The sequence below is a fragment of the Schistocerca nitens genome, chromosome 2 (assembly GCF_023898315.1).
Source record: "Schistocerca nitens isolate TAMUIC-IGC-003100 chromosome 2, iqSchNite1.1, whole genome shotgun sequence".
NCBI classification, from domain to species: Eukaryota; Metazoa; Arthropoda; class Insecta; order Orthoptera; family Acrididae; genus Schistocerca; species Schistocerca nitens.
In genome coordinates, this window is record NC_064615.1 from 763,282,420 (window position 1) to 763,304,096 (window position 21,677).

General features: G+C 42.8%; 1 protein-coding gene across 1 annotated transcript in view; it reads left to right on the forward strand.

Annotated features, from left to right (window-relative positions):
* Positions 1 to 21,677, forward strand: part of LOC126234609 (uncharacterized) — a 74,134-nt gene that overhangs the window by 39,060 nt on the left and 13,397 nt on the right. Inside the window, exon 4 of the mRNA XM_049943333.1 lies at positions 11,414 to 11,547. Within this exon, the coding sequence (XP_049799290.1) occupies positions 11,414 to 11,547 (134 nt within the window). The remainder of the gene's footprint in view (positions 1 to 11,413; positions 11,548 to 21,677) is intronic.

Here is a 21,677-nt window from a genome sequence, read left to right on the forward strand (position 1 = left end):
CTTGATTGTGACTACTTCTAACATTTTGATATAATTGCCGCTTTGTTCTACAAGATATCCTTATCCGACTAGTCAGCCACTCAGGCTGCCTTTTACTGCTAGTACCCTGTTTAGAAAGTTTTAATGGAAACCAACTCACAAAGAGCATATGAAATACGTTAAGGAAAGCATTATATTTGTCATCTATGTTATTGGAACTATGAACATCCTGCCAATCTCGTTCCTTAACGAGGTTAAAGAGAGTCTGTATTGGCATTGGATTAGCTTTCCTACACACTTTGTAATTATATGTGACATTTGTTTGCGTACAAAATCCTTTTAGTGTTAAAATTTGTGGATCATTGTCTGAAAGACCATTCACTCTTTTACTAACAGAATGCCCATCTAGTAATGAAAAATGAGTAAAAATTTTTTCTATAGCTGTGCTACTATTCTCCTGCACCCTAGCTGGGAAAAAAAACAATCTGCATCAGATCATATGAAATTAGAAGATCTCCCAACATCTTTTTCTTGCACAATCATACACAAAATTATAATTCAAGTCACCACATATAATTAATTTCTGGTACTTCCTATAAAGTGAAGCAAGAACCCACTCTAGCTTGAACAGAAATGCTGTGAAGTCAGAGTTAGGGGACTTATAAACAACAACAATTAGAGGTTTAGTTCTCTCAATTCAGCTGCCCCTGCTCTCTGTTCATTGCAGTGCCGTGATACGTCTACGGACCCAAATGGAATACTGATTGTTGCGCACATGGCCAGTCTGCAAGGAACTCCTAGAAAACAACCAGCTACTCTGTATCCTGATAAAGGAAGTTTCTGAATTGTCCAATTATTTAAGTTGTCTTCCGACATACCAATAATGTTGGAGTCAACATCTATAAGCAGTTCACTAACTTTATCTCTAATATCTCTTATATTTTGATGAAATATGCCAATTCCTTCACTACTTGGATACTTGATGTCCTTTGAAGGTGATACCTTACTTACGGGTACTTCCTTTAAGTAGGTATACCTATCAAATGACTTAAATCTAAAAAAGGTGCTGCTCTAACTCCAACTACTACAGCAATTTTTTCAAGGGTGATCCCACCACCGCCCACTGCACTGTCACACTGTCACCTATAAGCTTTTTCCGGCCTCCTCTTCCCATACCTATTGAGGTGAAGGGCATGCCTAGTGAAACCTGATCTACTGATAGACTCAACTGGCACCACTGCAATGTGACCCATGCCCTGTGCCATCAGTGCCTTCTCCAGCCCCATGTTAATACGCCTAACAGCCGCATTAAAATGAGGCCGATCATGACCCGGAAACAGTTCCTCGAATTGCGCATTAGTGCCACCAGTTTCAGTCGCTATCTTTGCTAGGTCACTATCTACATCATATTCACTGCCCCAACAGGACTATTCCCTGCTCAGTCCACAATCACTACCCGATCCTCTTTCGTAAAGTTGCTACATAACTCCCCTGTGCTGTCATCCACCTGAGCCAACACTGCACTAAGCTTCACAATGCTGGTGACCTGGTACTCACTCCCCAACACTCCCTGCTACTACTGGCCCACACCTCTGCCGTGTGAACTACCTAGCAGCAGAACCTTATTCTTTCTATTAGGCCCCCTAACTACTGGGGACTACTGAGGGCTGAAGCTACCCTCTCTTCTTCTACTGAATTTCTTTCCCCCCTTTCTTGTCAATCGTTCTCTAATGCGCTTTTTGAAAGTCTCTACAACCTTTGGTTCTTTCAGTTTATCCTAGTCCCATCTTCTTAAATTCCCACCTTTTTGCGGTTTCTTCAGTTTTAATCTACAGTTCGTAACAAACAAAGTCCACATCTTCCCCTGGAAATGTCTTTCAATGTAAAACCCGGTTTTTCAATCTCTTTATTACCATTATATGATCTATCTGAAACCTTCCAGTGTATCCAGGCATCTTCCACATATACGACCTTCTATCATGATTCGTAACCCAATGTTAGCTATGATTAAGTAATGCTCTGTGCAAAATTCTGCCAGGCGGCTTCCTCTTTCATTCTTTAACCCAATTATATATTCACCTACTACTTTTCCTTCTCTTCCTTTTCCTACTATCGAATTCCAGTACCCCATGACCATTAAATTTTCATCTCCCTTCACTACCTGCATAATTTCTTTTATCGTTTGATACATTTCTTTAATCTCTTCATCATCTGCGGAGCTAGTTGGCATATAAACTTATATTACAGTGGTAGGCGTGGGCTTCGTGTCTATCTTGGCTACAATAATGCATGCACTATGATGTTCATAGTAGCTTATCCGCGTTCCTATCTTTGTATTCATTATTAAACCTACTCCAGCAATACCATTATTTGATTTTATATTTATAACCCTGTATTCACCTGTCCAAAAGTCCTGTTCTTCCTGCCACCAAACTTCAATAATTCCCACTATATCTAGCTTTAAACTATTCATTTCGCCTTTTTATATTTTCTAATCTACCCGCTCAACTAAGGGGTATCTGACATTCCATGCTCCGATCTGTAGAACGCCAGTTTTCTTTCTCCTGATAACGACGTCCTCCTGAGTAGTCCCCATCCGGAGATCCGATCGGGGGACTATTAATAATTAATTAATATTTTACCTAAGAGGATGCCATCATCATTTAAACATACAGTAGAGCTGCATGCCGTCGGGAAAAATTATGGCTGTAGTTTTCCCTAGCTTTCAGCCGTTCGCAGTACCAGCACAGCAATGTCGCTTTGGTTAATGTTACAAGGCCAAATCAGTCAATCATCCCGACTGCTGCCCTGGCAGGTATTGAAAAGGCTGCTGCCCATCTTCAGGAACCACACGTTTGTCTCACCTCTCAACAGGTACCTCTCCAATGTAGTTGCACCTACGGTACGGCTATCTATATCGCTGATGCATGCAACGCTTCCCACCGGTTCTATAGAATGAAATTTTCACTCTTCAGCAGAATCTGTGTATGAAACTTCCCGGCAGGTTAAAATTATGTGTGGGAACAAGATTTGACTTCAGGAGCTTAAGCTGTCACGGGCAAGTGCTCTACCATCTGAGCTACGAAAGCATGACCCACACCCGTTCTTCACAGTTTTAATTCCGTCAGTACCTCATCTCCCACCTTGCTAACTGCGCAGAAGCTGCCTGCAAGAAGGGATGTTGACAAGAGATGGCTTTGCCCCAGGTTGGGGAATGTTTCCAGAATGAAATTATAATTCCGCGGTTGAGTGTACGCTGGTGTGAAACTTCCTTGCAGATTAGAACTGTGTGCCAGACCGAGACCAAGACTATTTGCAGGAGAACAACTGTGATGTTTGGGAGGTAGAAGATGTGATACTGGTGGAAGTAAAGCTATAAGAATGGGTCACCAGTCATGCTTGAGAAAGCTGAGTCAGTAGAGCACTTGTCCACAAAATGGAAAGGTCTCTAGTTCGAGTCTTGGTCTGGCACAAAGTTGTAATATGCAAGGAAGTTTCATATTAGCACACAATTCAGTTTGCTGCAGAATGAAATGTATCTGCAATATCCTTTTGTTCCAGAAGTGCTAGCACTGTAGGTAGGCAGGTGAGCTTCTGTGAAGTTCGTAAGGTAAGAAATGAAGTGGAAGATGAATCATGAGTCACGCTTGGGGGAGCTTAGTCAGTAGAGCACTTGCCCACGACAGGCAAAGATCGCAAGTTCGAGGTTTGCTCCAACACACAATTTTAATCTGCAAGGAAGTAGGATTCTATACGTCACACAAGTGACCTGCTTCCAGCAACACGAGGATAGCCCATCTTTGATCTCCACCCGATTTATACTTATAGCAACAGCCATACTTCCATAATGACGTCATAGGAGCGGGGGTAAACATGTAGCACGACTGAGCTGTTTCTGAAGTTCTTCTGCCACTTTCTGAATCCTGCCATTTTTTACAAGGGACAATGCAGCTGTGTCAGAGAAGGAGTAACGTGGATTCCTGGTAAGAGTTGATGACGTCGTCGATGACATAATTGGAAATCTGACTGTGTCAGAACTCTCACTGTTACTCTACTGCGGTGTTGTTAGTGGTGTTGTCTGCGCATATACTATCCTTGTGAAATTAACACATTTGTACCGCAAAGCTGCCCAGTGTGTCAGGTCCCTCAGGAGGATAACTGTAAACAGCAACAGCCCTTTTGGGAACTTGAACGAGGAGCACGATATGCAGGCCAGCTGATCGAGCCAGCCTTCCCTGTGTTGCATCGTTTCTTTTGAATGTTTTCGTCCACACGGCAGGTCCTAATAGTTCGAGCCATCCTGTCTTGTAAGACGAGATAACCAATAACATAAGAATGTCTTCAAATATACAGGATGATCATAATTAAACTTTCAAACCGCTGTAGAAATACCTACACAGGTCAGAATGACGTCAAATTGCAGTGGAATATTATTGGAGAAGGTGCAAAACGTATGGCAGAAGAAAAATAAATGGTTAGAAAATGTAGCAATAGATGGCACCGTAAGCATCATAATTTAATAGTGGTCGACTACAAATGCCAAATGCATCCTACAACAATACGTAAGTTGTATGTCTGACGTTAAACAAACTATACTCAGTGTGAATGGATGTACAGCTGTGATACTGTTAGTTATGTAAGCCCATCCACTACGGCAAGGTCATATCACATTGGATAGGAAAAATTGGTTTTTAATTGTCCTGAGGCCGCAAATCGTATAAAAAGCATCAACAACATCGGTTTTTAAATGTCGTGAGGCCAAAAATCGCATAAAAAGCATCAATCAAAATAATATCGGATTATTAATTTCCGTGTGACCGGCGCAAAACATGTCAATATACTGTCCACTGTTCTCTGCAACAAGTTGAAATCGGGAAACAGTATCTTCCACAAGTGGTCAAAGTGTTTCCGGAGTCACATTCAGAATGTGTGCCTTCAATGCAACTAAGTGTGCAGTCGGAACACTGAATATACTGTAACTTTCAGATAGCCCCACATAGAAGTCACGTGGATTAAGATGGTTCAAATGGCTCTGAGCACTATGGGACTTAACATCTATGGTCATAAGTCCCCTAGAACTTAGAACTACTTAAACCTAACTGACCTAAGGACATCACACAACACCCAGCCATCACGAGGCAGAGAAAATCCCTGAGCCCGCCGGGAATCGAACCCGGGAACCCGGGGGCGGGAAGCGAGAACACTACCGCTCGACCACGAACTGCGGACATATGGATTAAGATCAAGTGATCGGGATGGCCAGACTGTAGGGAAATGGAGGCTGACTATTCTAGCATTTGCTAAATGGCACTTCAGTAGCTGCTTAGCTGGAGTTTCAATGTGCGAATGTGCGCCATCTTGCATAAAAATGATTCATCCACACACCCACGCTGTTGGAGAGTTATAATGACGTGGTTGTGTAAAAGACACTCATACCGCTTACGAGTGACGGTACAGGAAACATGACCGGAAGCACCTGTCTCTTCGAAAAAATATGGCCCTATGGTAAATGATGCCGTAAGCCCGCACCACACGTGAACTTTTCAGAGTGAAGTTGTACTGGTTGATTTGCGTGTTATTTTCCGTTGCCCATATTCGACAATTCTGTGTATTGACATATCCTGTGAGATTGAAGTGGGCTTCGTCTGCCCAGCAAAGGTCTCTCTTGCTGGCAGGTCAACAGGAAGCAACTCGTGCACATGGGTAATCTTGAATGGATAGCAAAGAAGGACGTTTGGTAGGATTTCACGCAGCGTGCTCACGCGTATGTCCAATGTTGGGGCAATTCTCCGTGCACTACACGTTTGCACACCACCACTCGTCTCTTCCTGCTTTTCTGTGGCCCCCGCTTCCACTGACATCGAGTCGGTCCGTTTCCTCCCTCTACCAGGTTGCACATCAAAAGAACCCGTCTTTTCGGATTTCCAAATAATTTTCTCCAGACCCACGGCAGTCACCGGACCAACGTCTTTTTTCAAACGCTTCAGAACGACTTACGCACAGCCACCATTTTTTTTAATACAGCTTCACAAGCACAGCGCTATCCTGCGTTTAGAGTCACGGCGAAAGTCGCAGACGCGATAGGACGAAAAGCCGTGTACCCGGAGTGTTTATACCAACTTCAATGCGTCGTGCGCATGACAGGTGTTTTCATTTACATATTCTGACACATACAGCGCCATCTATTGATCAAGTTTCACACTATTTTTTTCTTCCAAACGTTTTCCACCTTCCCCGAAAATATTCCGTTGTAATTTGACGTCATTCTGACGTGGTTTTATTTCTACAGCGTTTTGAAAGTTTAACTTTAATTATAATCACCCTGTATGTTAAGAGGTTTTCTCGTAGCGCAATTTTTTCGACTTACAGTAGTTGAGTACTTTTCATTGTAACGTATTTTTATTTGCATACTCCCTCACTTTCATCGTGTTTCATTAAAATTTTGTTTGATAAATGTTCTACTTAGTGGTCAGTAAACTACGTTCCATAACTAAGTAGCTTTGGCTCGTGTAGTGTTACGGAACTTGATGACTAAGTAAAAAGAACAACTAAGCATAAAGATTCGATACAAATGCACTCTCAGTTCTACAGGAAGGTCCCTACTTACGCGTAATGACATGTTGTTGTTGTTGTGGTCTTCAGTCCTGAGACTGGTTTGATGCAGCTCTCCATGCTACTCTATCCTGTGCAAGCTTCTTCATCTCCCAGTACTTACTGCAACCTACATCCTTCTGAATCTGCTTAGTGTATTGATCTCTTGGTCTCCCTCTACGATTTTTACCCTCCACGCTGCCCTCCAATGCTAAATTTGTGATCCCTTGATGCCTCAAAACATGTCCTACCAACCGATCCCTTCTTCTAGTCAAGTTGTGCCAGAAACTTCTCTTCTCCCCAATCCTATTCAATACCTCCTCATTAGTTACGTGATCTACCCACCTTATCTTCAGCATTCTTCTGTAGCACCACATTTCGAAAGCTTCTATTCTCTTCTTGTCCAAACTGGTTATCGTCCATGTTTCACTTCCATACATGGCTACACTCCATACAAATACTTTCAGAAACGACTTCCTGACACTTAAATCTATACTCGATGTTAACAAATTTCTCTTCTTCACAAACGATTTCCTTGCCATTGCCAGTCTACATTTTATATCCTCTCTACTTCGACCATCATCAGTTATTTTACTCCCTAAATAGCAAAACTCCTTTACTACTTTAAGTGTCTCATTTCCTAATCTAATCCCCTCAGCATCACCTGATTCAATTTGACTACATTCCATTATCCTCGTTTTGCTTTTGTTGATGTTCATCTTATATCCTCCTTTCAAGACACTGTCCATTCCGTTCAACTGGTCTTCCAAGTCCTTTGCTGTCTCTGACAGAATTACAATGTCATCGGCGAACCTCAAAGTTTTTACTTCTTCTCCATGAATTTTAATACCTACCCCGAATTTTTCTTTTGTTTCCTTTACTGCTTGCTCAATATACAGATTGAATAACATCGGGGAGAGGCTACAACCCTGTCTCACTCCTTTCCCAACCACTGCTTCCCTTTCATGCCCCTCGACTCTTATAACTGCCATCTGGTTTCTGTACAAATTGTAAATAGCCTTTCGCTCCCTGTATTTTACCCCTGCCACCTTCAGAATTTGAAAGAGAGTATTCCAGTTAACGTTGTCAAAAGCTTTCTCTAAGTCTACAAATGCTAGAAACGTAGGTTTGCCTTTTCTTAATCTTTCTTCTAAGATAAGTCGTAAGGTTAGTATTGCCTCACGTGTTCCAACATTTCTACGGAATCCAAACTGATCTTCCCCGAGATCCGCTTCTACCAGTTTTTCCATTCGTCTGTAAAGAATTCGCGTTAGTATTTTGCAGTTGTGACTTATTAAACTGATAGTTCGGTAATTTTCACATCTGTCAACACCTGCTTTCTTTGGGATTGGAATTATTATATTCTTCTTGAAGTCTGTGGGTATTTCGCCTGTCTCATACATCTTGCTCACCAGATGGTAGAGTTTTGTCATGACTGGCTCTCCCAAGGCCATCAGTAGTTCTAATGGAATGTTGTCTACTCCCGGGGCCTTGTTTCGACTCAGGTCTTTCAGTGCTCTGTCAAACTCTTCACGCAGTATCTTATCTCCCATTTCATCTTCATCTACATCCTCTTCCATTTCCATAATATTGTCCTCAAGTACATCGCCCTTGTATAAACCCTCTATATACTCCTTCCACCTTTCTGCCTTCCCTTCTTTGCTTAGAACTGGGTTGCCATCTGAGCTCTTGATATTCATACAAGTGGTTCTCTTCTCTCCAAAGGTCTCTTTAATTTTCCTGTAGGCAGTATCTATCTTGCCCCTAGTGAGACAAGCCTCTACATCCTTACATTTGTCCTCTAGCCATCCCTGCTTAGCCATTTTGCACTTTCTGTCGATCTCATTTTTGAGACGTTTGTATTCCCTTTTGCCTGCTTCATTTACTGCATTTTTATATTTTCTCCTTTCATCAATTAAATTCAATATTTCTTCTGTTATCCAAGGATTTCTATTAGCCCTCGTCTTTTTACCTACTTGATCCTCTGCTGCCTTCACTACTTCATCCCTCAGAGCTACCCATTCTTCTTCTACGGTATTTCTTTCCCCCATTCCTGTCAATTGTTCCCTTATGCTCTCCCTGAAACTCTCTACAACCTCTGGTTCTTTCAGTTTATCCAGGTCCCATCTCCTTAAATTCCCACCTTTTTGCAGTTTCTTCAGTTTCAATCTGCAGTTCATAACCAATAGATTGTGGTCAGAATCCACATCTGCCCCTGGAAATGTCTTACAATTTAAAACCTGGTTCCTAAATCTCTGTCTTACCATTATATAATCTATCTGATACCTATTAGTATCTCCAGGATTCTTCCAGGTATACAACCTTCTTTTATGATTCTTGAACCAAGTGTTAGCTATGATTAAGTTATGCTCTGTGCAAAATTCTACAAGGCGGCTTCCTCTTTCATTTCTTCCCCCCAATCCATATTCACCTACTATGTTTCCTTCTCTCCCTTTTCCTACTGACGAATTCCAGTCACCCATGACTATTAAATTTTCGTCTCCCTTCACTACCTGAATAATTTCTTTTATCTCGTCATACATTTCATCAATTTCATCATCATCTGCAGAGCTAGTTGGCATATAAACTTGTACTACTGTAGTAGGCATGAGCTTTGTGTCTATCTTGGCCACAATAATGCGTTCACTATGCTGTTTGTAGTAGCTAACCCGCACTCCTATTCTTTTATTCATTATTAAACCTACTCCTGCATTACCCCTATTTGATTTTGTATTTATAACCCTGTATTCACCTGACCAAAAGTCTTGTTCCTCCTGCCACCGAACTTCACTAATTCCCACTATATCTAACTTTAACCTATCCATTTCCCTTTTTAAATTTTCTAACCTACCTGCCCGATTAAGGGATCTGACATTCCACGCTCCGATCCGTAGAATGCCAGTTTTCTTTCTCCTGATAACGACGTCCTCTTGAGTAGTCCCCGCCCGGAGATCCGAATGGGGGACTATTTTACCTCCGGAATATTTTACCCAAGAGGACGCCATCATCATTTAATCATAAAGTAAAGCTGCATGTCCTCGGGAAAAATTACGGCTGTAGTTTCCCCTTGCTTTCATCTGTTCGCAGTACCAGCACAGCAAGGCCGTTTTGGTTAATGTTACAAGGCCAGATCAGTCAATCATCCAGACTGTTGCCCCTGCAACTACTGAAAAGGCTGCTGCCCCTCTTCAGGAACCACATGTTTGTCTGGCCTCTCAACAGATACCCCTCCGTTGTGGTTGCACCTACGGTACGGCCATCTGTATCGCTGAGGCACGCAAGCCTCCCCACCAACGGCAAGGTCCATGGTTCATGGGGGAAGCGTAATGACATAGCACCCTTATATAGTCACTGCTTCGTCCGTATGCATTCCTGTTACTAATGTCCTCTTCTCCAGCCTTACGGAAACAGATAAAATATCTATCGTTGGTGAAGAGAATGATCGTCCATCGATTTTCAGTCCAGTACACATGTTGACGTGCTGTCTGCAAACGCTAGGTCCCGTATGTGCGGTAAGTAGTATAAAAAATGTGGAAAAAATTTCGGTCAGGTATTTTGTGACATTATCTGTCTAAGAGTAAGACATGGAAACAGATTAAAGATTCATTTAATGTACCTCTTTTGCGGCACTTGGTATCGAATATCATACGAAGATACATCAAATGTTTTTCTAATTTGCTTTATTTCTCACTTCTAGAAAAGTTATTTTATAAAACAGCTAACTAATTTTTTTGAATTTTTGTTGTTGTCCTGTGCTCAGAAAGCGTGTACTTATTGTTACCTCATTTGGTTTCCTACCGTCTTCTGTCCTCGGAATTTCTCGAATGTAGTACTCGATTCGAAGGAAACTATTTTATTGTTAAATATCATACCAGTTTAAATTATAATGTGCAGAGGGCTACATCCTGAAGGCATAAACTTTGTGACTTTTTGGAATATTGTAATTTTGCCTCAAATCACTAGTTAAGTTTTTCTTACTAACACTGAGTACACTAAAATTACACCTCTCGTTGATCTGTTTGGTACCCTGTTTGCCCGTTTCTCACTCTTCGTTCGGCTATGTACAGTCTGACAAGAACACGTTCTGTAATTTATACGGAATCTCGTTTTTGCTCCGCTCAAACGTTTGGCCGAAATCGTGGTCGAACGGCTCACATACTTCCATCTCTTAAGTCCACTGCGTGTGATAGCAGCACTCCTGAGAATCGGAAAAATGTCAACGAAACCAGGGCGCTGGGATTTCAGAGCATGTCCTGCACTTTCGTAAAACCAAGTACTGGTCATGAGCATGTGGACTGCAGCGTCTCTTGTTACGTATTGATGAGAGTGTTTCCTGGTGCTACGGCGGTAACAGCACATATAATTGGCTCAGAGCACTAAGGGACTCAACTGCTGAGGTCATAAGTCCTCTAGAACTTAGAACTACTTAAACCTAACTAACCTAAGGACAACACACACATCCGTGCCTGAGGCAGGATTCGAACCTGCGACCGTAGCGGTCACGCGGTTCCGGACTGTAGCGCCTAGAACCGCACGGCCACTCCGGCCGGCAGCACACATAACTGTAATATCAATTGCTTTATATATTATTGCATTATTGTTATCTCCTAGACTCTGCACTGATTTATGGAAAACAATGTACCACTAAGACAAGAGGCAGACATGATCCCGTTCATTTGAATGTAATGCGTCCATTTAATAGTGCAGAAATGAAGTTTACATGTTACTTTTATAATCAAGTATGTCGTGTGATTGGACTTTCAATGGTATTGCATATACATCTATCATACGTAAATGAAATTCACAGTTGAAAGTAAAAGGTGACCTATTTAATTTTTTGCAGGGTCAATTTTAAGGACAACGAATTTCGTGGAGAAGTACATATTCCTTTTTTAGCGTTTGAGGGAGATTACAACGTGGACGCCACCGTCTTGAATCTCTCCTTGAAAGGAAACGGAGATGTAAAAGGAAATACAAGTAAGTATCGCACTCTTTGAGTCTTGTTATTTTTTGAAAAACGTACTTCTCCAATTACAGTTCTGCTGATTCGAAAGCAAATGTGCTTATTAGGAAATGGGCTCCACAGTGTAGATCTTTCTATTCAACAGCAAGTGATATACGCAGGGTCGATTGCATGAACAGGCCATTTGCTTGATAGCCTTCCAGAATAAGCAGCTATGTACCAGGAACCTGGAAAGTGTCTTCGGACACAAGTAGTATGAATGCAAGGATGGAATCAACTATCAATTTTCATTCCGAGGCCACATCCTCACCAGTATATGGCCGATTTTCGCATATGTGCATTTATTTCATATTTTAGATGTTAAATGGATATCATTTTTTAAGTGGATATTCAGACGAATTTTTTTGTAATTTCAGTGAATGTAAAGAATGGCGTCGTTTGCAGAAGGAAAGTAGGAGCATAGTATACTTAACGTGGTCCATATTTACGTCCAAAAAACGTATAAAGTATTTGAAATTTGATGCCTCTTATGCGCTACTTTTTTAAAATAAGTGATCATTTGTTCTGTTCGAACGAGCAATGAAAACGAGTAGTGTGAGGCATGGTTAGATACACTATGTGATGAAAGGATCCGGACACCACCAAAAACATACGTTTTTCATATTAGGTGCATTGTGCTGCCACCTAGTGCCTGGTACTCTATATCAGCGACCTCAGTAGTTAGTACACATCGTGAGAGAACAGAATGGGGCGCTCCGCAGAACTCATGGACTTCGAACTTGGTCAGGTGATTGGGTGTCACTTGTGTCATACGTCTGTACCCGAGTTTTTCATACTCCTAAACATCCGTAAGTCCACTGTTTACGATGTGACAGTGAAGTGGAAACGTGAAGTGACACGTACAGCACAAAACAGTACATGTCGACCTCATCTGTTGACTGACAGAGACCGCAGACAGTTGAAGAGGGTCGTAAGGTGTAATCGGCATACATCTATACAGACCATCACATAGGAATTTTAAGCTGCATCAGGATCCACTGCAAGTACTATGACAGTTAGACAGGAGGTGAAAAGACGTGGATTTCTTGGTGGAGTGGCTGCTCATAGCCACACATCACGCCAGTAAATGGCAAACGACGCCTCGCTTGATGTAAGGAGGTAAACATTGGACGATTGAACACAGGAAAAATATTGCGTGGAGTGACGAATCATGGTACACAATGTGGCGATCCGATGGCCGGATGTCGGTATGGCGAATGCTCGGTGAACGTCATCTGCCAGCGTGTGTAGTGCCAACAGTAAATTCGGAGGCAGTGGTGTTACGGAGTGGTCGTGTTTTTCATGGAGGAGGCTTGCATCCCTTGTTGTTTTGCATGGTACTATCACAGAACAGGCCTACATTGATGTTTTGCCGGCCGATGTGGCCAAGCGGTTCTAGGCGCTACAGTTTGGAACCGCGTGACCGGTACGGTAGCAGGGTCGAATCCTGCCTCGGGCATGGATGTGTGTAATGTCTTTAGGTTAGGTAGGTTTAAGTAGTTCTAAGTTCTAGGGGACTGATGACCACAGATGTTAAGTCCCATAGTGCTCAGAGCCATTTGAACCATTTTGATGGCGATTGCATCTTTCAAGACGATCGAGCACCTGTTCATAATGGGGTATCGTCTCAGTAGTGCGATTGGATTCGTGATTTCCTGTCAGGAAGGTCGCAGTTCATAGTAATAAATGGCAAATCATCGAGTAAAACTGAAGTGATATCAGGTGTTCCCCAGGAAAGCGTCCTGGGACCTCTGCTGTTCCTGATCTATATAAATGACCTGGGTGACAATCTGAGCAGTTCTCTTAGGTTGTTCGCAGATGATGCTGTAATTTACCGTCTAGTAAGGTCATCCGAAGACCAGTATCAGTTGCAAAGCGATTTAGAAAAGATTGCTGTAAGGTGTGGCAGGTGGCAGTTGACGCTAAATAACGAAAAGTGTGAGGTGATCCACATGAGTTCCAAAAGAAATCCGTTGGAATTCGATTACTCAATAAATAGTACAATTCTCAAGGCTGTCAATTCAGCTAAGTACTTGGGTGTCAAAATCACGAACAACTTCAGTTGGAAAGACCACATAGATAATATTGTGGGCAAGGCGAGCCAAAGGTTGCGTTTCATTATCAGGACACTTAGATGACGCAACAAGTCCACTAAAGAGACAGCTTACACTATACTCGTTCGTCCTCCGTTTGAATATTGCTGCGCGGTGTGGGATCCTTACCAGGTGGGATTGACGGAGGACATCGAAAGGGTGCAAAAAATGGCAGCTCGTTTTGTATTATCACGTAATAGGGGAGAGAGTGTGGCAGATATAATACGCGAGTTGGGATGAAAGTCATTAAAGCAAAGACGTTTTTCGTCGCGGCGAGATCTATTTACGAAATTTCAGTCACCAACTTTCTCTTCCGAATGCGAAAATATTTTGTTGAGCCCAACCTACATAGGTAGAAATGATCATCAAAATAAAATAAGAGAAATCAGAGCTGGAACAGAAAGGTTTAGGTGTTCGTTTTTCCCGCGCGCTGTTCGGGAGTGGAATGGTAGAGAGATAGTATGACTGTGCTGACAAGCACTTAAATGTGAATTGCAGAGTAGTCATGTAGTTGTAGATGCACGGCCTGTGGCAGAGTGGTTCCACGACAATAACATCCCTGTAATGGACTGGCCTGCACGGAATCCTGAACTGAATCCTATAGGACAACTTTGGAATGTTTTGGAACGCCGACTTCGTGCCAGGCCTCACCGACCGACGTCGGGACCTCTGCTCAGTGCAGCACTCCGTGAAGAATGGGCTGTTACCAAGGTTCTTGCTTGGATAGTTGACTTCAAAACATTGTTGCATGTTAACAAATGGTTCAGATGGCTCTGAGCACTATGGGACTTAACATCTGAGGTGATCAGTCCCCTAGAACTTAGAACTACTTAACCTAACTAACCTAAGGACATGACACACTTCCATGCCCGAGGCAGGATTCTAACCTGGGGCCGTAGCGGTCGCGCGGTTCCAGACTGAAGCGCCTAGAGCCACTCGGCCACACCTGCCGGCTGTTGCAGTGGAGTTCTGCCATCTAAGTCAGGAGCTTACAATAGAGAATTTGAAAAAAAGTACTATATTGATAGCAGAAATAGTTGCTGTTGACATTAGAAATTATTAAAAAAAATAAGGAGTTCCTATTTTGTATTGGTTCGTTTGTAACGCGTGTGGTTGATAGCAATGCCTGACATTTTCAGGAAAAGAGGAAGAAATCTTACGTAAATTCTTAAAATGAAAAAAAATCTGTTTTTAATCATTTTTTAATTGCCTAGGCCGCGTACATAACGAAGTAGAAATCAAACTATGATGCCTGCCCTAGTTCCAGTTGTCAACGCGTCCAGCCGATATCTAAGAACAAGCACAAAAACAGAAATTTGTTTTCAACAAAATAATCTTTCGGCTTAAAATGTGCGAAGGTAAACGGAAATACAAAACTAATAACTTACCGTTCATGGTAAAAAAGTCAACATAGAAGTTGTGCAACGAGCATCATATAAATATTATACGAACGTAAACTACATGCAACAATACAGTGTAACACCAACAAGAAAAATTTAAATATACTATGCTCATATGAGACCCAAGTTGAACAAAAGTTTTGATGTATCTGTACTAACCATATCATTAAATGACTCGCACTTGTACGAGGGGCAATAATGCAACACATTCTTTTTCCTCAACCAATTTTGGTTGAAAAAATGCAGAATTTGTTGTGGAGGTGGCGCAAACCTGTCCGATCTGCGCGTTCCGGCCAGCCGCAAACAGCTGTGACTCCTGCAATGTTGGAACGTGCGGGCTCTGTCACTCGAGGTGATTGCAGGATCGCAGTCACCTCGCTGCATAGTTGGACGTCTCTCTGGGTAGCTTTGACACACTTCTCCACCAGTGGGGATACTCAGTGGTGTGTTCCGGCTGGGTTCGTCGCCTCCTAACAGAAGACCAAAAAGAGCAATGAAGAACCGTCTGTGCATAATTGCTTATGCACTACGAGGCTGATAGTGACATCGCTTCGAACCGTAAACGAAGCTGCAATCCCTGGAGTGGCCACACACCATTTCTTATCCGAAGGAAAAGTTCAAAGACGCACCCTCACGTTATGGTGCCGGTCTCCTGTGACTCTAAAGGGGTTCTGTTTGCTAACCTCCACCATAGTGCAAACATCAGCTAGGAAGTGTATTGTGCTGACCTCAGGAAACAGAGGAAACGACTAGCAGCGTGTACGTCGCCACAAAAATACAAACGAATCTCCCTCTCCCTGACAACACGATGGCTCATGCAATTCTGTGCAGCAAAGAGGAGCTCACAAAAGTTCATTGGAGTGTCCTTCCTCGTCCACCTTACAGCCCAGATCTCGCACCTTCCGATTTACATGTCTGGCCCAATGAAGGGTGTCCACAGCTCGTGGTCTGGTGGGTACCGTGGCTGCCTCCAGATCACGGGGTCCCAGGTTCGATTCCCGATAGTGTTGGGGGTTTTTCTCTGCCCAGGGACTGGGTGTTTGTGTTGTCCTCATCATTTCATCATCATCATCATCATCATCCGTGACAGTGGCTAAATTGGTCTATGAAAAAAAAATTTGACCGTGTAACAACTGGGATTTTGTATGGACTCTGATGACCACGCAGTTGAGCGTTCCGCAAATCAAACATCATTACCATCACCAATGAAGGGTGCACTCCGCGGAAGCAGTACATGGGTGATGCAGATGTCGTTGACGTTGCAATAACGCTAGCTCTGACGTCGACCAGTACAATAGTACCACGCGGGCTTATATGCCCTCCCAGTAAGGTGGTATAAGGCCGTCGAACTGAACGGAGATTATCTTGAAGCCGAAAGAGTGGGGAATAATAAGGAGTATTGGAATCCTGAATAAAATTTACTTTCTCTCTGATAAAAATGTGTTGCACTACTTATTGAACGCCCCTCGTATAATAGGCAAGTACAAAACCAAATGTGGAATCTAACAGCACAATAGAAACGAGACTGGTTCTACACCTTAAAAGCGGTGCCTCGTTTTTTTATTTTACATATTACTATTCCTTGCTGTAAGGGCTGTGATTTTCTTTTATATTTTTTGTCTAAACCAGCAAGGTAAAACAGTGGCCACTACTTCCACCACATCAAGTGGATTTAGTGCTCACGTACTCACACGAGCCGTGAACACTTCCCAGTTTATCAGTGGGGAACATGATTACTACTGTTATAGGTACCATGTGTGCAATGCTCGTGCCAGGCGCGCGATATTGAATCTTTATTCTATCGTTAATGGCGCGGGCCCTGAACTACCTTATAGCAACCGATATAGTTCTGCATTATTCTGTTACACTAGGGGTGAGTTCACGTAATGAAAGAGAGAGAATGTAAGATTAACGGACTCATTTATTAAACAGTTGAGAATCGAACAATAATACAACCAAATGGGGGTGGGGGGAAGAAAGATTCGAGTTCAGCAGCCTGCCCCAACGTACGTTCATAACAAGCCACGATAGCAGGAGGGAAGGAATTTTAGTAACGATCGCCGTATTATCAAATAGAAACCCCTTTAGTAAAGAAAGAGGTTGCAGGCGTGCGACGACCACCACCAGGAATTAGCCAAAGACTAAGAAGATGCTACTGTGCGTGAATCGCTCGGTAGCCTCCCGTACTAAAGCAATAAAACCCGCAAGACGCGAAACTATTCAGAATGACCTATCAGGTTCCCTCTGGGCCGCAGGGCGCTAATCTGCAGTGCACGTCGGCGCTCATGCTTACCGAGCTTCATCTCCTGGAAGCGGCACCTCCGGTCTCCTGCACGGTCACACTAGAACTGCCTACTGCCCCTTTGTCCACCACCCATCCGCGGAGGGCGGTTGGCGCCCGCCCGCGAAAAACGGGGGCGCACCTGTACTGGCCAATCATAGGGCCGGAATTTCACAGGGAGGCGACCTCGTGACGTTAAAAATGAGCAGAAGTAGCATTTACAAGGTTGATAAGGCAGGTTGGCGAACTGAGAACAGGAGAAACTTTGGTCACTACTGAATGTTCAAACGACACCACGATTGGAAAAGGGATGGGAAACGGGAAGCCATCATGGCTGCTAGGAAGACTGCTGCCCTCGCCCATAAATAAAGAAAATTTCTAGCGCCAAGCTCCTCTCACAGATCAGTGTGAGACAAGCTGTAAAAATCGTCAAATAAATCAGACAACCCAAAGAAATTATCAATATTACCTGAATTATTAGTTTACCGAGTACCAGAATGCTGGGATTAGAAATTTTGAATACGAACACTGAATGGCGAATGAAGTGCACGTCTTTCAACCTGTGGGAATAAACGAATCAAACTAATACATAGCAAACAGTAAAACAACAAATATAAAAGCTGTGACAATATTCAAAAGGAAGAACATCCCATAGATAACAAAATCATAGTTAAACATAAAACATAAAAAATTCTTCGTTACACCACATAATTTGTCGATAGCGAAATGAAAAGTTTGTGCGTTCAGTAGCACTAACTTGATTAATACCCATTCACAGCCATAACATAACTGAACACTGCATGCACTCGCACAGGCCGAAGAAAATGTTGACATAAGACCAAATAGGTGACGCGCAATGTATATAGTAACTCATAAAAAATAACAGGTAACATAGTAAAAATTCTGTGCAGAAAGAACAATGTAATAGTTAAAGTACTTGACAAAGAAATCTAGAGCGTGAAACGTTAAACAGCAATATGACCTATAACAAAAGATTTAAAAATCATTAGTCTCAGCTTATCGTATTACAGAGTCAAACCATAGTGCCAACATATCTTATTACAAAATCAAATTAGCAGTTACGGCGAAGAGACAGTTGATGCAGGTGGGAACGCCACCTCACGTGACGTGAAGGTTATCCGTCTTGCAGTCGTACGCGCAAGCGTAGGTGGATGGAGGGAAGCAACGGCAGAAGAAGCACACAGTCATCGGGCTGAAATATTGAGGTCTATCATCATTATAGCTTACCAAAAAATTCCATTGAAGTTCGTCAAAAATACTAAAGAGAAATTCTGATTAAACTCTCTCCGCTGGAACGGGGGTCCATTTCATACAACTGTCGATCCCCTATTCTTCGAGTAGCTTCCTTCCTTTTAGGGGCATTATGCAACACTTTGAAGCTGTGCTCTGTATCTTCCACCCTGTGTCTCTCCATAGCGATGTGCGTTCCAAGAGCTGCCATATTTCGCGAATAGGTATGTTCTGGAAAGCGCACCTAAAGGAGGGGCCCGCCTGGCCTATAGAGTAGAGGTCACAATCATTACAGTTGATCTTGTAAACTTCTGACTTATTAAACTTACTACATTTTGGGCCTGTTCGGTATCGTAAGTGTGTAGTAAGCGAATTTATTGTTCGGAAACAAATTCTAACACCAGTCTTACGAAACCACTGCTCGACTTTTTGTGAAACCTGACCATGATTAGCCATAGCCGTAAATTTAGTTTTTGTTTCGTGGATGCTATTATTGTTAGCCGCAACCTTATTATTATTATTATTATTATTATTATAACATACAATTATCTGTTTTTTTAATTTTATTGTAACAGCAACATTGTATATTTTATATGTATTGGCCAATGCTATTTGTGTAAGTAAGTCTTCATCAGTTTTATCCTGCTGTAATGTCAGACATAATAGTCGATGAATCATTTAACGGGAGAAAGCTCTTTTAACCCGTCGGTGACCATCAGAATTAAAAAAGACTGCAACATTACCTTTGTCTGCAGTGTAACTATAGCGTTTTCTGTTGCAAGCTTTAAATTTATGACACCAGAGATACTTTTTACAGACCACGGGTCTTAATTAATGTCAGAGCTTATGTAGAAGTTGTTCTGACTCCTACATATTCAGAAGCTACAGGGTGTTTCAAAAATAACCGGTATATTTGAAACGGCAATAAAAACTTAACGAGCAGCGATAGAAATACACCGTTTGTTGCAATATGCTTGGGACAACAGTACATTTTCAGGCGGACAAACTTTCGAAATTACAGTAGTCACAATTTTCAACAACAGATGGAGCTGCAAGTGATGTGAAAGATATAGAAGACAACGCAGTCTGTGGGTGCGCCATTCTGTACGTCGTCTTTCTGCTGTAAGCGTGTGCTGTTCACAACGTGCAAGTGTGCTGTAGACAACATGGTTTATTCCTTAGAACAGAGGATTTTTCTGGTGTTGGAATTCCACCGCCTAGAACACAGTGTTGTTGCAACAAGACGAAGTTTTCAACGGAGGTTTAATGTAACCAAAGGACCGAAAAGCGATACAATAAAGGATCTGTTTGACAAATTTCAACGGACTGGGAACGTGACGGATGAACGTGCTGGAAAGGTAGGGCGACCGCATACGGCAACCACAGCAGGCAACGCGCAGCTAGTGCAGCAGGTGATCCAACAGCGGCCTCGGGTTTCCGTTCGCCGTGTTGCAGCTGCGGTCCAAATGACGCCAACGTCCACGTATCGTCTCATGCACCAGAGTTTACACCTCTATCCATACAAAATTCAAACGCCGCAACCCCTCAGCGCCGCTACCATTGCTGCACGAGAGACATTCGCTAACGATATAGTGCACAGGATTGATGACGGCGATATGCATGTGGGCAGCATTTGGTTTACTGACAAAGCTTATTTTTACCTGGACGGCTTCGTCAATAAACAGAACTGGCGAATATGGGGAACCGAAAAGCCCCATGTTGCAGTCCCATCGTCCCTGCATCCTGAAAAAGTACTGGTCTGGGCCGCCATTTCTTCCAAAGGAATCATTGGCCCATTTTTCATATCCGAAACGATTACTGCATCACGCTATCTGGACATTCTTCGTGAATTTGTGGCGGTACAAACTGCCTTAGACGACACTGCGAACCCCTCGTGGTTTATGCAAGATGGTGCCCGGCCACATCGCACGGCCGACGTCTTTAATTTCCTGAATGAATATTTCGATGATCGTGTGATTGCTTTGGGCTATCCGAAACATACAGGAGGCGGCGTGGATTGGCCTCCCTATTCGCCAGACATGAACCCCTGTGACTTCTTTCTGTGGGGACACTTGAAAGACCAGGTGTACCGCCAGAATCCAGAAACAATTGAACAGCTGAAGCAGTACATCTCATCTGCATGTGAAGCCATTCCGCCAGACACGTTGTCAAAGGTTTCGGGTAATTTCATTCAGAGACTACGCCATATTATTGCTACGCATGGTGGATATGTGGAAAATATCGTACTATAGAGTTTCCCAGACCGCAGCGCCATCTGTTGTAGAAAATTGTAACTACTGTAATTTCGAAAGTTTGTCTGCCTGAAAATGTACTGTTGTCCCAAGCATATTGCAACAAACGGTGTATTTCTATCGCTGCTCGTTTAGTTTTTATTGCCGTTTCAAATATACCGGTCATTTTTGAAACACCCTGTATGGACTAACGCACGCCATCCTACAAATGGGAGATCTGAGCATGTGGATAGCACAACAGGCATAATGTGAAGTCATTTTGAAAAGAGGCACTACAACAGTTTGGAAGACCTGCTGCATGCGTTCGTGTGTGGATCTGTCGCGGACTATATGTCCGGACCTATGTTTGGAGGCGGAGCCATCACATCTCACAACTGCGATAGGCTTTGCGGGTGGACCTAGCACGCGTTACGTCCAGAAACGTATTCTATATTCGGAGTTCGGTCCACCAACAGATGGGACTGGGTCCTGGGAGCCGTTCAGTTGAGACGGCGATCTTAACGTTTAATTCTAAGTATAATGATAAAAGATATATGTGACCGGTTTTCTAGAAGGATTCCGTGTATGCATGGCCTGTTGTGGGAATGATTCACGCTTCCCATTTACGGCAACAACCGTCCGAATGCAAAGGCCTGTTGGAGTGTAGGAATGTACCTGCGTTAACTTTGCCATACTCTAGACGACCTAATAGCGAACTAATACTTAGTACAGTAGAGCGTCAATTATCCGAAGTAACTGGGGGACATGGTTGTTCGGAAAACTGGTTTGTTCGGATAATCGAACTGTACATGTTTCTTTGCCAAAATGAAGTACTGTACAGTAAAATTA